Genomic DNA, 14,680 nt, shown 5'->3' with positions numbered 1-14,680 from the left:
ACTCCTGTACCATTTGTGCTATGTGTTTCTCCCTCTAACTACAAGACAAACAGAAGCAATTAGAATGCTCGTATCAGAAGCAGCTGTATTACAGCGCACACAGATGTAATGAACACCATGTTTAGAGAAACACCTGAAATGAACCAGTTATAGTAACAAGGAAGATTTGTGGTTACAGATACAAAAGATAAGGGGATTTACAGAAGGACACAGGAAGGAAGGACAGCATAACACCACTCTGTGATACATTTCTGCAGTTCCTGTTGACAGCAGCAGACTTTAAAGGAATTTGGAACTGTCCGTGACCAAAACCTTTAAGTCAGATGGCGAGAAGCAGCCATGCACATTTATTCAGAGAAATAGGATCACTAGCAGATAAGAACAGAATGGGTCTAGAAGTTATTCAAGTAAGCATAAATCATATAAGCTGAATTTTTTCTTTGATTGTTAAAATAGATTCTTGGGAGAATCCACCCAAAAGATTTGCAAAGGCAAGAAAGTGAAAGCAACCAGTGTCAAAAGACAGCAAACCTTGCTAACATATATTAAATATCTTTGATATGGCACAGGAGCCAGGCTCTGGATCAGGGCCTGCGCTGTGTCAGGGCTCTCAGTTTGTATATGGTCCTGTCTCAGGAACTGAAGGAAAACCAAATAAAAATAACTCTAATTTCCAAACTGGCAGAAGGCTGATCTAGAAAGCCCTGTGGCTTGATGCAACACAATCTTGGCCACGTGAAATACCCATTTCCATCAACTCAACATCGGTGGTATTTCAGTCTGAGTGAAATGGCTGTATTTTCAGTCAGGGAAACCACAGACTCCAGGTGTTAAACAGGAAAAAAAAACACAAACAAAAACACGCCACCAAAAAACCCCCAAAGCTTTCAACAAGAAATATCTTGAGAAATAGATACACAATCCCCATTCAGATGTCATGAAGAATAAAAACAGAAGAGACATGCATTGCTTGACTTTTATCTTGGCTTTAGAAGTCAGCCCAATGGTGCACACCAGTGTTATTGAGGCCTTAAAGCAGGGGCCAGCTCCCACTCAGTCAGGGGCTGGTACCTCATTTCCTCAGCATCTTCTGAAGTTTTCAGTTTTGTTCCTCCCTTGTAAGCTAGCCACACATTGGAAACACAGGGATAAAATTATCAGATTTCTCCTCAATACTAGTTCCAGTAACATTAAATGCAACATTTCTAAATGATTGCATGCAGCAGTCTTACAATATCTTTATGCGTTTCAGACTAGCTTCAAAACCAATTAAAGATAATGCATACTGATTCAAATCCACCCTGCTAGTGTAATAGATGCCTTCATTACTGTCTTGCCAGAGATACTCTAATTTCTTTTTCCCATCCTACTGTCAACTTCCAGCTCATTAGTCTCTATCACATGGTAAAGGTTTCTCTTATCCCTCAGACATACACATTACATCTACCATATTTGCAATGCTTCTGTATTAAGTTTCAAAGCCCAGTACAAAAGTCATGTAATTTAAGCAGGGTAAAGTGTCTATAAAACGCAACCAAAATAGAGAGGAAGAATCTACAGTTAAAAACAATCACATTAAAGCAAGACAATAAAAGAAGTACAAGATAGATTCTTTTTAAAACCATTCATGCACTCATACTACATAGGAAACTAAGAACGTGAACAAACTCCTCAGCTGACGGAGGAGCTTATCAGCAGATCTGTTGCCTGAGGAATGGATCTGAGAACGTAGCCATAGAGAAATCCTTGCGCTATTGCAGCCAACGCGAAAACTTCCGTCAACCACAAAGAAGGATGAATTCATCTGGCACAGAAGAAAGTGTTTTCAAATGCACAGAAGTAATTGATAATTCATTTCACCTTGATTCAACTCTGAGTATGATCCCTCACCTTTGTGCTCAAGTCTATTGCGGAATTTGTCTTAACCAATGCCACAATCTTCAGGCTGCTGTGTCTCTCTTCTCCGCTCTGTATTACCTCAAATCACCTTCCAGCAGCCCTCATTTTCTAAGACAACATTCCATTTCAAGTGCTACTTTTTACCTACCTCTATTAAGTATCGATTTATTAAACTCTAGTGCAGTGTTCTTAACACATGTTTTGTGTGAAACATTAGAGAAATTCCCTTAAATAACTGGTAATTAGAGTTGTAAATTTACTGTTTTGAATGTGATTAAGTCAGAACGTAGCTTCCGTAAATGCAATGTCTTTATGCATTGGTAATGAAGGCTGACCTTCATTTAGAAGCCTTTTCCTTGGGCCAGAAAACTGATATCAGAACTTGTGGATGGATTAGGACCTCTGATGGTATTAAAATAAGGAACAGCTGCTGCCCTAACCACATTAGAATGGCTTTACTGCACTTTCTGATTACTATCAGCTAGAAAAACAATATTTTTATTGACTTCAGAATGACAGTTTGCTGGAAGGAGAACAGCAAAACTGTGTTTGATTATTAGCAGATATTAGCTGATAAGAACTACTTAGTGGCACAAACCAAAGACTTTTCTATAAACTACATAAAAGCAGTTTTTTCCCTTTGAAAGATGTAGCTCTGTATCAGCAGATACTAGAAGAGTTGACTTCTTGCTTTAATATGCACTGTGCCAACATAAGTTTCAACGAGATGTAAGGAAGTTCCTGTAGAAGTCACTGCTGTGGTTTATTCCAAGCGCGACCTGGTCTCTATCTTCTTGGCTTTAGATTGCTTTACAAAAACATGCTGCACCTTAGATTGCCAGACAAGAAAAAAAGCAAAATAATCCACCCAGGACTAACACTGGTCAAGAATAGCAAGTATCACCAATGACAACAAATCCAACCCTTTCAAATTTGGTAAATATGAAATAGCATAAAACTGCATGGAGTGATTGCTGCTAGGTTCTCTTGCTGATCCGCCCAGAAAGCAACATATCCTGCCATCATCCTTGGAAAAAAAAAAAAAGGCTCAGTATTCCATGTACACAGTTGACCTCTTAAACGTTTTCACGCAGGATAATCGGAAGGAAAAACACACCACCACCACCACTTCTCTGTTAGCAGCAGTCCTTGGTTGAACTCCACATCCCAGCTAACACCGGTAGGGAGTTCAGAGGAAAGGTATAGTTGTGTCAGTGTTCCAGGCCAGATCTTGACTTTCTCAAAGATCAAAAGGCATTTAAGTCTAGGAATTTAGTTCAGCCTATTACAGGAGACAGACAACTGCAAAGTGGAATCTTCATCTAAATTTGTACAGTGTTTAGGGACATCTAAATCAGACCTACCCACAGTTTATCCTACAATGTCCATCAAGCTAGAAAAAGAAGTAATTGACAGAACGATTCTTTACTGACTTACAGATAAGACCTTGCAATTCCCTCTGGCTCCCAGAGCCTATGTTTTCTCATGCCGTAACAGAAGATCCTTATAAGCCTCGGCATGGATTTACCAACACCTTCGTTAAAATGTCTTATTATTCAAAACCCTGTATATTTTAGCAGAACTGATAAGCAAATGATATTCCTGTACAAAAAAAATGGAACACTTACCCTGAATGGTCCTTTCCCAGGAAAGATTTCCCACCCACCCTGGTTTCTTGAGATAACACATTCCCTCTAGACTGCAGAGTATAGCATGACCACAGAAAGCCAACACTAGAAGAATTTTTCCACAGTTGCTCTTAAGGAGAAAAGTATGTTTCCAAATTTAAAAAGCAGACGGTAACTGCTGTCTTGTGTGTTCTGGAAAGACCATTAATCAATTTATTTTTGTAATTTACAAACAACTAGTATAGTTAGATTCTTTGAAGCACTACTCCAAATTTCAGCTGCAACAAATACAAACCTACCTTTAACCCAGTTGGTCTCCTGCCAGGCACGTTCTCCCATCGAAACAAGGGCATTTGTGCTACCAAGCACCCTGTGAATGGATGGGAAAATAACCCCAAGTACTGTATAAATTATTAGACAGCATCCACATTACAGACAGTGGCATTTCAGGCCCAGAAATACCTGTTACTTTTTTTTTGGTTGGTTGAGATTTTTTTGTTGTTTAAAAACCAAAACAAACACTACATTTTCAGAGTAGGAATTGAACATTGATTAAACACTTGATTTAATGAATGTTCAATTTAATTCTTCTCTGGAAAATAGAAGGCTCCTCATAGTGGCCTTCCAGTACCTAAGGGGGCCTACAAGAAAGCTGGAGAGGGACTTTTTACAAGGGCATGAAGTGATAGGACAAGCGGCAATGGCTTTAAACTGGAAGAGGGTAGATTTAGATGAGATATTAGGAAGAAATTCTTCACTGTAAGGATGGTGAGGCACTGGCACAGGTTGCCCAGAGAAGCTGTGAATGCCCCATCCCTGGAAATGTTCAAGGCCAGGTTGGATGGGCCTTTGAGCAACCTGGTCTGGTGGAAGTTGTCCCTATGGCACAGGGGGTTGGAACTAGATGGTCTTTAAGGTCCCTTCTAACCAAACCATTCTATGATTCTATGATTAAATTGAGGAACATTTGGAGCTTGGTAGCTCCTGGATGCCAACAGGATAATTGTGGCCAAGTATACCTTCTACTTGCATGGGATGAAGTGGGCATATGCACAGATTCAACTTGACCATACTGCTACAACTGCACAATCTCAGTACACCCTTTGTGCTTCTTCAAAGGCTATCAAATCATAAAGCTTATGCATTTTTCCAGAAAGACAGTAGAAATGCTGGAGCCTTTCAGTAACAGCCAGAACCACCTAAGAGTGAAGACAGAAGGAATGCCTAAACCAGACTAGACTAATGACTCCTTACAGTTCTATTGCAAATTCTGCAGATCATCTCAGAGAAAATTAGTGTCAGACCCTATATTCACACATAAATACACGAGCTGTCTTTAGTACCCTCAGCAACTTAACAGCAACAAGAGCAACCTTAAATAATCCTCTTAAAATGTATGTATTAAAATTCTGAATACACAAACCACACCAATCAAAATTAATTTGTTTTATTCCCCAAAACCAGAATGAACACTCAATTGATTCCAAAGATTAACTTTGCTACTGCCCTTTGTCCAGTAAAGCCTCAGCACCTTACTGTTACTGTGGTTCTACAGTCCAAGGGAGTTCCAGACACTCATATGCTTTGTGGATCTTAGTGTGTGCTTGTTTTGCCTGGGGTAGAGCTCATTTTCTTCACAGTAGCTAGTATGGGGCTATGTTTTGGATTTGTACTGAAAACGGTGTTGATAAGTCATGGATGTTTTTGTTACTGCTGAACAGGGCTCAGAGAGTCAAGGCCTTTTCTGCTTCCCACCCCACCAGCAAGCAGGCTGGGAGTGCACAAGGAGTCGGGAGGGGGACACAGCTGGGACAGCCAACTACCACTGACCAAAGGGATATTCCAGACCATATGACATTGTGTTCATCAATAAAAGCTGTGAGGAAGAAGGAAAGGGGGGGGACGGGACGTTCAGAGTGATGGCATTTGTCTTCCCAAGTCACCGTTACACGTGATGGAACCCTCCTTTCCTGGAGATGGCCGAAAGCCTGCCTGCCCACAGGAAGTGGCGAATGAATTCCTTGTTTTGCTTTGCTTGCATGGCTTTTGCTTTACCTATTAAACTGTCTTTATCTCAACCCACGAGTTTTCTCACTTTTACTCTTCTGATTCTCTCCCTCATCCCACCAGAGGGTAGTGAGCAAGCAGCTGTGTGGGGCTTAGTTTTAACCCCAGCTGGGGTTAAACCACAACATAGTGCCAGTCACGTTTAGACAGTTCATAGGAACAGTATGTCTAACTTCAGGAACTGACTGGTTTTGTTATCTGAGCTCCTCAACGTAACTCACAACTGACCTGTGAGTAAAGCACAGAAATTACAGCTATACAAGAGCTGTTACACCAGCATCCCATTCCGTGTGTCAATATATAGTTGATTAACAAGGTCCAGCAGCTGTAGCATAGGAAAACTGAGGTAGGTTTATGAATGACAAATACCAACAGCTCTTTTAGGTTGTAGAGAAGACTTACACAATAGGGCTGAAAAAGTTGGGATTATCACTCCAGCAGTCAGATGGGATCTCAGACACAGAGCACGAAAGTTCATAGGTGTTTTCAGCTAAAATGCTGTATTGCACTAACATGGTTCAACATAGAAAGTATTTGACGTGAGTTACAGAATAAATGCCATGGAAAATTACTTTTCTAGACTGCATACTTCTCAGAGCAAGGACAGTCTCCTATAGCTATATTTTAGTGCCTCCATGATGACACAAAAAAAAACAAACCAGTACTTCTTAGTTGTCTGTAAACCACCACCCAGGGAAGAGTGCAAGATAGGATTCCCACAGGGCAGCTATGATTCATGAAGTGCTGAAGGACACTGCTCCTGCAGGCTTTCTTTGCAAGATCTCTACATCTAATAAAATAAAAACACATATACTGTGTATAGTAAAGAAAAACTTAAATTTTTACAGAATGACAGGGGATAACATTCATCCCATTTATAAAGCAGAACAAACCAAAGTAGGTAGAGATTTCACAGTACAAGGCACAGTCTGCTTCAAGTGGCAGTTTCTGATAACGTTATCATACCAACAAACAACAACCTTAAAAGGTAGAAAAACTGAAAGTAAAACAAAGCAGCAGCAAGTGTACCAGGAAGGCAGAATGAAGCCTGCATTCCTTTCCAGCCTTGGAGCGGTGACTTCATCTTTGCTAGGGTGACCTTCCACAGAGTCCAGGCTTGAAAACTAATATTAGACTAAAAAGAAGTGTACCACCCTCTAAATATAATGATGACTCAACACCTATAGGCTTCAGTGATGTAATATGACCAAAGAGGTTCTGATTTCACAATCTAGATTTTTTAAAATGAAGTCAAGAGGAACAGATTTCCCCTGCAGAAACAAAACCTGCCTCCTAGAGCATCTACTTGAATTAGCCTGTAGGAAAAGGAAACCAAAGAAACATTTCACACATGGCAGCAGACACACTGGCTCCACTTTGTTTAAAAGGAGCACTGAACAGACACATTTCAATTATATGCTTCAGAGTCAAAGCATCAGTAGAAAGTTTCCTTTCCAGAATTAACATATAAAAGTTAAAGACAACACAGCAGACCACTGAACAGTCCAGTGTCTTTTACTGCACCTTAAAAATAAAAATAGCAGCATGAAGATGTGCTTTGTTGAAAAAGCTGAATGCAAGTACAAAGGAAAAAAGCCTTTCCAAGTAAGGGTACAAAGTTCTCTTAAAGTATCATCCTTGGACAAATATTCCAGCTCTTGAGATAGCCTTAAGTCTTTTTCAAGGCCTAAGCTGAATAATGTATCTTTAAAAAAAGGTCAAAGGAAGTCTAACACAGGCTTCTGTAGTAAAAACAAATAGTCATCCAATATATGTAAATAAAGGTGTAATGTGAAAGAATCCCTCATGAAAATAGTAACTGTTTTCATAATAAAGTCCTTCCATTAAAGTAGGATTATCTTTTCCATTGACTTATTTTGACTTCTTTTCTCCTCCCTTCCCCACCCCGCCTCCATTAAGCTCCCAGTTCAGGAAACGCATTTTTAATCACCTTCATTCCCCAATCTTGCATCCACACACTGACCCTCCTCAGCAGAAGAATTAGGATACACTTCAACATATGTTGACAGAATCACAGACTGGTGAAGGCTGGAAGGGACCTCTGGAGGTCATCTTGTCCAACCCTCTCCAGCTTAGGCAGGGCCACCTAGAGCCAGCTGCCCAGGACCACGTCCAGATGGCTTTTGAATACTTCCATGGAGGGAAACTGCACCACCTCCCTGGGCAACCTGTGCCAGTGCTCCATCACTCTCACAGTAAGAAAACATTTCCTGATGTTCAGAGAGCACCTCCTGTGTTTCAGTTTGTACCCACGGCCTCTGGTCCTGGCGCTGGGCACCACTGAAAAAGAACCTGGCTCCATCCTGTTTGCACCCTTCCTCCAGGTGTTTGTACACACTGACAAGATCCCCCTGAGCCTTCTCTTCTCCAGGCTGAACAGTGTCAGCTCTCAGCCTTTCTTCATAGGAGAGATGCTCCATTCCCTTCATCATCTTTGCAGCCCTTCAGTGGACTCTCTCCGTTATGTCCATATTTTCCTTGTACTGAGAAGTCCAGAACTGGACATGTTTGGTCACTGTATTTTCTCATGCAGAAATAGTAATATCTCCTATTGGTTTGAATTACACTGGCAAGAAAAAGCACTTAATGGACTTTGGCTATCATTTCCTGGGCAGCTCCACCACAACTAAAATGCTCAGATACTGATTGATCATTGTTGTATCTGAAATACATACAGTTGTATCTGAAATACAACTATCAAGTCTAACAGGGGCTCCTTCCAATTTGAGTCAAAATAGTGGAAAAAGAAGAGCGTACAGCCTCTAAACAGCTTGAGGAAACACATCCTTCCCTCACGTAAGCATATTCTAATGATGACAGTTCTGTCTAAGCACCTCCTGAGGCACTACAGCATCTGAAGAGACCATCTTAAGAGACAAAGATGCTTCACTTTGACAGTGTGCTTACCAGTTTCAGCCTCAAGGAAATTACACAGTCATGTTACAGAAAGGATGGTTTTACAAAACAGTGATATATTAATAACAAAAGCACAACAAAAGGGTTACTATCCGGAAAGCCTCAGGGCTACGTGTAGTAATTAACAGTTAAAACACACACATATCCACTCTTAGGAATAATCAGAGTCACGCCCTTTGGCTTGCCACTGCAATTGCTTTATCAGGAAAGATAAAAGAAGCAGCACCTCTCATTCAGTCACACTATCAGCCAAAAATAACAGTCTCAATTTTGCCATATCTTGCTCACATAAGTAGCCCCATCAGTTTTTCCAGGAGACACATGGCAAATCCCAGGCTTTAGGAATAATTTTATTTTTAGCTTCTTTGCAATAAGACTTCCACAACCCAACCAAGTCAGTGCTGTATGCTTCAAAAAAAAATGTGCCCCTAACATTAACAGGTTATATGCCAAAACAAACAATCAGAACACAGGACAGTGACGGGGACATAGTTGAATTTGATCCCAACTTCGCAACAGGCCTGTTAGATAATCTACTTCTCCACACCTTTGCTCTTCTAAAACTAAAAAGCTGAGTATTTTCTAGTCACATTGTAAAGAAGGTACAATTTCATTTTCTGTTCAAATGAGTAGGCTGTCCATGATGGGAGTGGAGATAAGCAAAACTACCTCCCTTCAGTTGTAGCAAGCTGTTCGTGCATTGCTAAGCCATCCTGTGCAAATGCCTATATTATCAACCCAGCTACCAGAGGCATTCTCCTGACCTAAGAAGAGATTGCTTTCTAAGAACACAGGTCTGAAAGGTAGGGAAATGTTTTTTGACCAGCTGATCTGGTACTGTAGCAAAATCAGATACATGTAGCTAGTACTAACCTATACTCCACCTTTCTTCTGCCAGCATTTAAGATCAGGCAGTCACTCCTGAGCAGCTTCCTTCAAGCCTGATGGCAACACTCATCTTCAGATCCCAGGGCCCACAACTCTTCAGACTCACTCAGTCTGCATCGAGACCTGAAGGTGCCAGCCAGGAGAAAAAACTCAAGCCTGGCCTGATATAGTTTCTTTGTCTGTAAAGGACATGGCCTTAAGCTGCAAGAATTCGTCATCTTCAGAAAATTAAGGTCCAAGCTCAGGCTCCCTACAGATCATAGAATCATTATGGTTGGAAGAGACCTCAAAGATCATCAAGTCCAACCGTATACCTGATGCCACCATGTCCACTAAACCATGTCTTGAAGTACCACATCTAAACGTTTTTTGAACACCTCCAGGGACGATGACTCCACCCCTCCCTGGGGAGCCTGTTCCAATGCCTATGGATGCCATTATCACTCTTAGCAGGCAATGCAGAATCCTTCCTAAGAAGTGCTGTACAGCCACATGACATTGGTGAAAGGGTGTATCTGATACGGGGTGCAGTAAAAACAGATAAAGTGAATCAGCTTATCTGCAGTGAGGGTTTATGCACAGCTAAGAGTCCAGCTAAGCATTCCCCCAGAGTTGCTGCAGGCCCCTGCTCAAGCACAAACGGGAATTTACCTTACATCTGATACAAAGTGGTTACATGCCTTCAAATTAAAACAAAAATACTTAAGGTATTTGCTTTTAAAGCCTGTCTTTAGTGAGTATATTGCTTAGATATTTGTGTTAAAAGTTTGAATTTGATGGTTCAGCCTCTTAGACATTTCAGATAATGTAACTTTAAAGCTATCAGCATGAATTCTTTACATTAATACTGTTGCATGCCAGAACCACTCAGAAGTTTATATATTTAAATAACATTTATGCAGCAAGTTCACACACCAAATCAGAACAACCATTTACAATGACAGGTTTCTCTGACTTTTACTAGCTAACTTGTAGCTTCCAAGCCAATCATACCTCCATTTTCCTCTGAAAAGTGTAGGTCAGGAGTAAAAGTCAAAGATACATTGCAGAAACTTTACTTTGCATAGAATGGATAACAGAATGAAACTACTGTAGACATAACCATTACTGTAGTATGTTAAGTAGTTTACTGTATTACTACATATACATTGGATCAACATATAATTGAAGATATGATTGTTAGCAGCATTTTTTAATTGTGATTGTGTAAGATTTTAAACTTTAGCTTAGTAACTTGACAATATTTTGTATTGAATTCATGTGTGCTTGTATCCTGCAGCAACAGTTAATAATAGAAAGGATTACGGGTATTAATCAAATGGGAACACAAGTACATGTTCTACAGGAATAATAAGTCATAATCAGCTCCCCAGGTCCTTGGATTTAATGAGAAATCTGAAGGTAATCCCATCTAGTTAAATATAGACTTATGGGAGTCACTACTTACCTGCAAACAGAGCTGTTCAACTCATGTCATTGACAGCTAGTTTACAGACCTGCACACGTAACAGAATATTTACCTCCACAACCCAGCTGCTATTCTTAAGACACATCCTTAAGTCCTGCAGGCTTTGGAGATTTCTATCCCACATCCTTACATAATCACCCATTCCACTTTCTAACTAAGCCATCAGCTAAATACTAGAACACAGCTCTCAAAAGGGAAAGCCCAGGAGCAAGTGGGGATAGAATCTCTGCAGGATGAAGAGATTCTCTAGTTCTAGGCAGGCTCCTATTTTCTTCCTTTAAAACTGGACTTTCAGACCCCTTCAACATTAGTGAAGTTCATTATCAGATGGTTATAAAATTCCACAAAACAGCATAATGTAAATGCAAGATACTTATTAGCAAAAGGACTTAAATACAATAAAATGGTGCACTGTTTTCCAAGACTGCAGTTTAAAGTGTCGAATTTTTTATTCATATACATACATAAAAATATGACCATTTTGTTTAGTGCTGTGGTGTGAACTTTTCTTTTAATCTGTATTACTTCAACATATACAAGACATGAGTATGAAAGAAAGAGATGTCTAAAAAAATTAAACTCAAACAATTCCACTTCTACAGCCTCAATAGATACCACTTTCAGTACCTTGAACTGGAAGCCTATATCCTTAGAAGTCTTCTTTTATTTCCTTTTCATCTGGTAATTTCTCCACTAAAGAACTTCTGTCCATCCTGGCCAGCTTTGGTCTCAGTTAATCCTTAGTTTTATCTGGATCCCTCATCAGCCAGTTCCAGCCAAAACCCACTTTACCACTGCCAGCTTGTTTCTGAATTGAAAATTCTGGACAAGAGACCCAAGCAGCCTCAGGTGTGCCTATAACAATTTGCCTAGACTAATTTCATCAGACAATAAAGCCCTGAGCTATCGGTTTTATATTCCTGACATCTCCATCAGGAAGATTACTAGGCTAAGAAACAGGAACTGAACATTTCCTGCAAAAGCTGAATTTAATTTTTTTAGTTTAAGAGGATATTGTTTTCAACATTATGTTTTAGACTAATTGCAACAAAAAAAAAATATTCTTACACAGTTCCTCTTGTCTTTGTTCTCATTATCATTCATTTTAGATTTGACAGATAAAATAGTATTTCAGATAACTTAAAACATTTGAGACCTTACTGCTCTGTACAACTCCCTGAAAGGAGGTTGTAGCAAGGTGGGGGTTGGCCTCTTCTCCCAAGTAAGAAGTGATGAGGCCATTTCCTCTTGTCCTAAGTTGCACCAGGGGAGGTTTAGATTGGATATTAGGTAAAATTTCTTCATCGAAGTTGTTATCAAGCACTGGAACAGGCTGCCCAGGGAAGTGGTGGAGTCCCCATCCCTGCAGGTATTTAAAAGACTTGTAGATGTGGTACTTAGGGACAGGGTTTAGTGGCAGGCTTGGCAGTGTTAGGTTAATGGCTGGACTCAATCTTAAAGGTCTTTTCCAACCTAAATGATTCTATGAGAAAACACAAGAAAGGTAGCCTCCCATCACAGTAGTACATGATCCACAAGTAGGAGAAACTTTCACATGTTTAACTTTGCCATCTCCATCATGACTGCAATTATGGTTGCTATGAAGACATGTTACCCACATTTCAGTATTCTGCAAGTCTGAACAAAAAACCATTTTTGTTCACTGTAGGTGACAAAAAGGCTTTTAAAGCTCTTGAAATAAACATCATGGCAGAATGCTGTTGTCACCTTAGAAAGAAGTCATATTTGCGATCCAGTTTCTTTGTACAAGACAGATCAAACTGTTTCACTGAAATTGCAATGAACACAAACATAAGGCATATGTTTCTCTTACATCGAAAACACAGAAACTGACACTGTACCTTACTGTCCTCATCTTCAAACACAGACTGGTGAACATTACAAGCAAAGAGAGAATTCGGGAGATCATTGAAGTCAATTATTTCATTAAAATCTTCCTCTGCGAAACACCTCTTTAAACTGTTGTCTCCATTTATACAGTAGAGTAAGAACTGTCCTCCATCCTCCGAGATGCAGCCATAGTGACCGAGGCCTCGCATTCCAAAGAAGTATGAGTCTCCCCTCATCCCTAGTAGCACAGAGAAGAGAGACACAGTTACACTACGCTTTCAAAAATATCACATACACAAGTTAACCCAGAAATTCTTAGTTTGGGGGTTTACTATGTAGAAAGTCTATTTCACACTATTTTAGGGCAATTGACCTCTGAAACAGGGCACTAAGACTATAGTTTCACCAAGGTTCAAGTACAGACTTTGCTTCAGTTTCATTTATTAGCACAGAAAAGACCTAATTGTATCAGCACAAGCTGCTAGGCACAACCAGAAGCAAGGCATTACTAAGTGTCACTTGCCCTAAAAGAAAATACTGTGTTGTATTTGGGTTTAAGAGAGTCATGTTTGTTACTGGGAAGGCAGGCTGGTGCTTCTGAGCTTGCAGTCAGCTTAGAGAGAAAGTGTAATGAACTGGGTAAGAAGAAAATGAAAGTAACTGAAAAATTATATGAGGTATCAATTCAAAGGAAAAAAAAAGCCCCTGTTGGAAAGCAGTATGGACACAGAATCATCAAAAAAAAAGTACAACTAAGACACATCACTATTACAAAGAATAAAGCTATTTTTTCCTACAGTTTCAGGACAGAACGTACCCTGGTTTTCCATGCTCATTAGCAATTTCTTTGTTTGCATCTTAATCACATTAGGAAGCAAATAAAAACAGCTAAGGGAAGAGTGGATTTGAGATGATTCTCACCACCTTCTAGGAAAATCCTGCTGACTTTGGAGTCTTTACCCCAAAGCCATCAGAATAGAAAGATAATTTTAAAGCACACAGAAGTAATAAGCCCATACAAACACTACCCCTACTGTTGATACAAGAGTAAACTTCATACCAGCCAAGCAGAGTAAGTAAAGGTCTAAGTAACTGATAATTAGTATAAATTCAGGTATTTATCAATCCTTAGTACAGGTATATTAGACATCAATCTATAACCTCTATAGAGCTCCAGTAAGCCAACTAGAAGCTATGCAGAGGAATAATTAATTCCTGTATATTTTTGTTTCTTTCAATAACAATATGCAATCATCGGCTGCTTTTTTCCCTCGTAACATAAGGAGTTAGAGAGTTACATAAACACAGTGTACTCATCTGTTTCAGATTTGCCCTTGCTCTATTGCATACTTGCTATTCTCTATAAATAGTTGTAAATATTAGTTCAAATACATTATTTAGGACTAGTGTCCAAAATTAAACCCCATGGGCTTATTACACTTAATCTCAGTAAAGCAAAGCTAAATTATGGAGCTAATTTGCCCTGCCTGTGCCTTTCATATAACCTCATTTCTGCTACTGCTCTGAAATGACATTTGGCCGATGACAGAGCACATCGTTCAGTAACCGAAGGTTACAGAAATGTCAGTAATTGTTATTGCTGAAGTCTCAGGGCTAATGACAAAAGTCCTCAAGAAAACAAGCTAAAGTCAGGCTCAAAAGTATCAATTTGGAGCGCTGAGTCCACACTTACCATACTCCCAAATCACATGATAATGACAGATTTATTAGCCAGTATTAGTCAGAACAACTAAGGTTGAAAGGAACCTGCAGAAGTCATCTAGTCCGAACCACAAGGGCAGACCAGGATAATTCAGGACCTTGTCCAGAGGTAAATGTTGTACAGCAATACCACTCACAGTGCATATAATGGACTGCAGAGAGCTGGTAGGTCAGAGGATCCTAGCTGTTCTCCTTTTCCAGGTACTAAAATACGTTACAA

General features: G+C 39.8%; 1 protein-coding gene across 1 annotated transcript in view; it reads right to left on the bottom strand.

Moving 5' to 3' along the window:
* The window catches only part of RCAN2 (regulator of calcineurin 2), a gene marked incomplete at its 3' end in the record, with an annotated part of 67,671 nt that extends 54,697 nt beyond the window's left edge, over positions 1 to 12,974 (bottom strand). The window contains exon 1 of the mRNA XM_009698936.1: positions 12,750 to 12,974. Coding sequence (XP_009697238.1) covers positions 12,750 to 12,974 — 225 coding nt within the window. The remainder of the gene's footprint in view (positions 1 to 12,749) is intronic.
* Between the last annotated feature and the right edge of the window lie 1,706 nt (positions 12,975 to 14,680).

This window comes from Cariama cristata, unplaced genomic scaffold (assembly GCF_000690535.1).
Source record: "Cariama cristata isolate BGI_N322 unplaced genomic scaffold, ASM69053v1 scaffold1354, whole genome shotgun sequence".
Classification (NCBI taxonomy): domain Eukaryota; kingdom Metazoa; phylum Chordata; class Aves; order Cariamiformes; family Cariamidae; genus Cariama; species Cariama cristata.
Note: the sequence above shows the minus strand (reverse complement) of the source record. Positions and strands in the feature narration are given on the sequence as shown.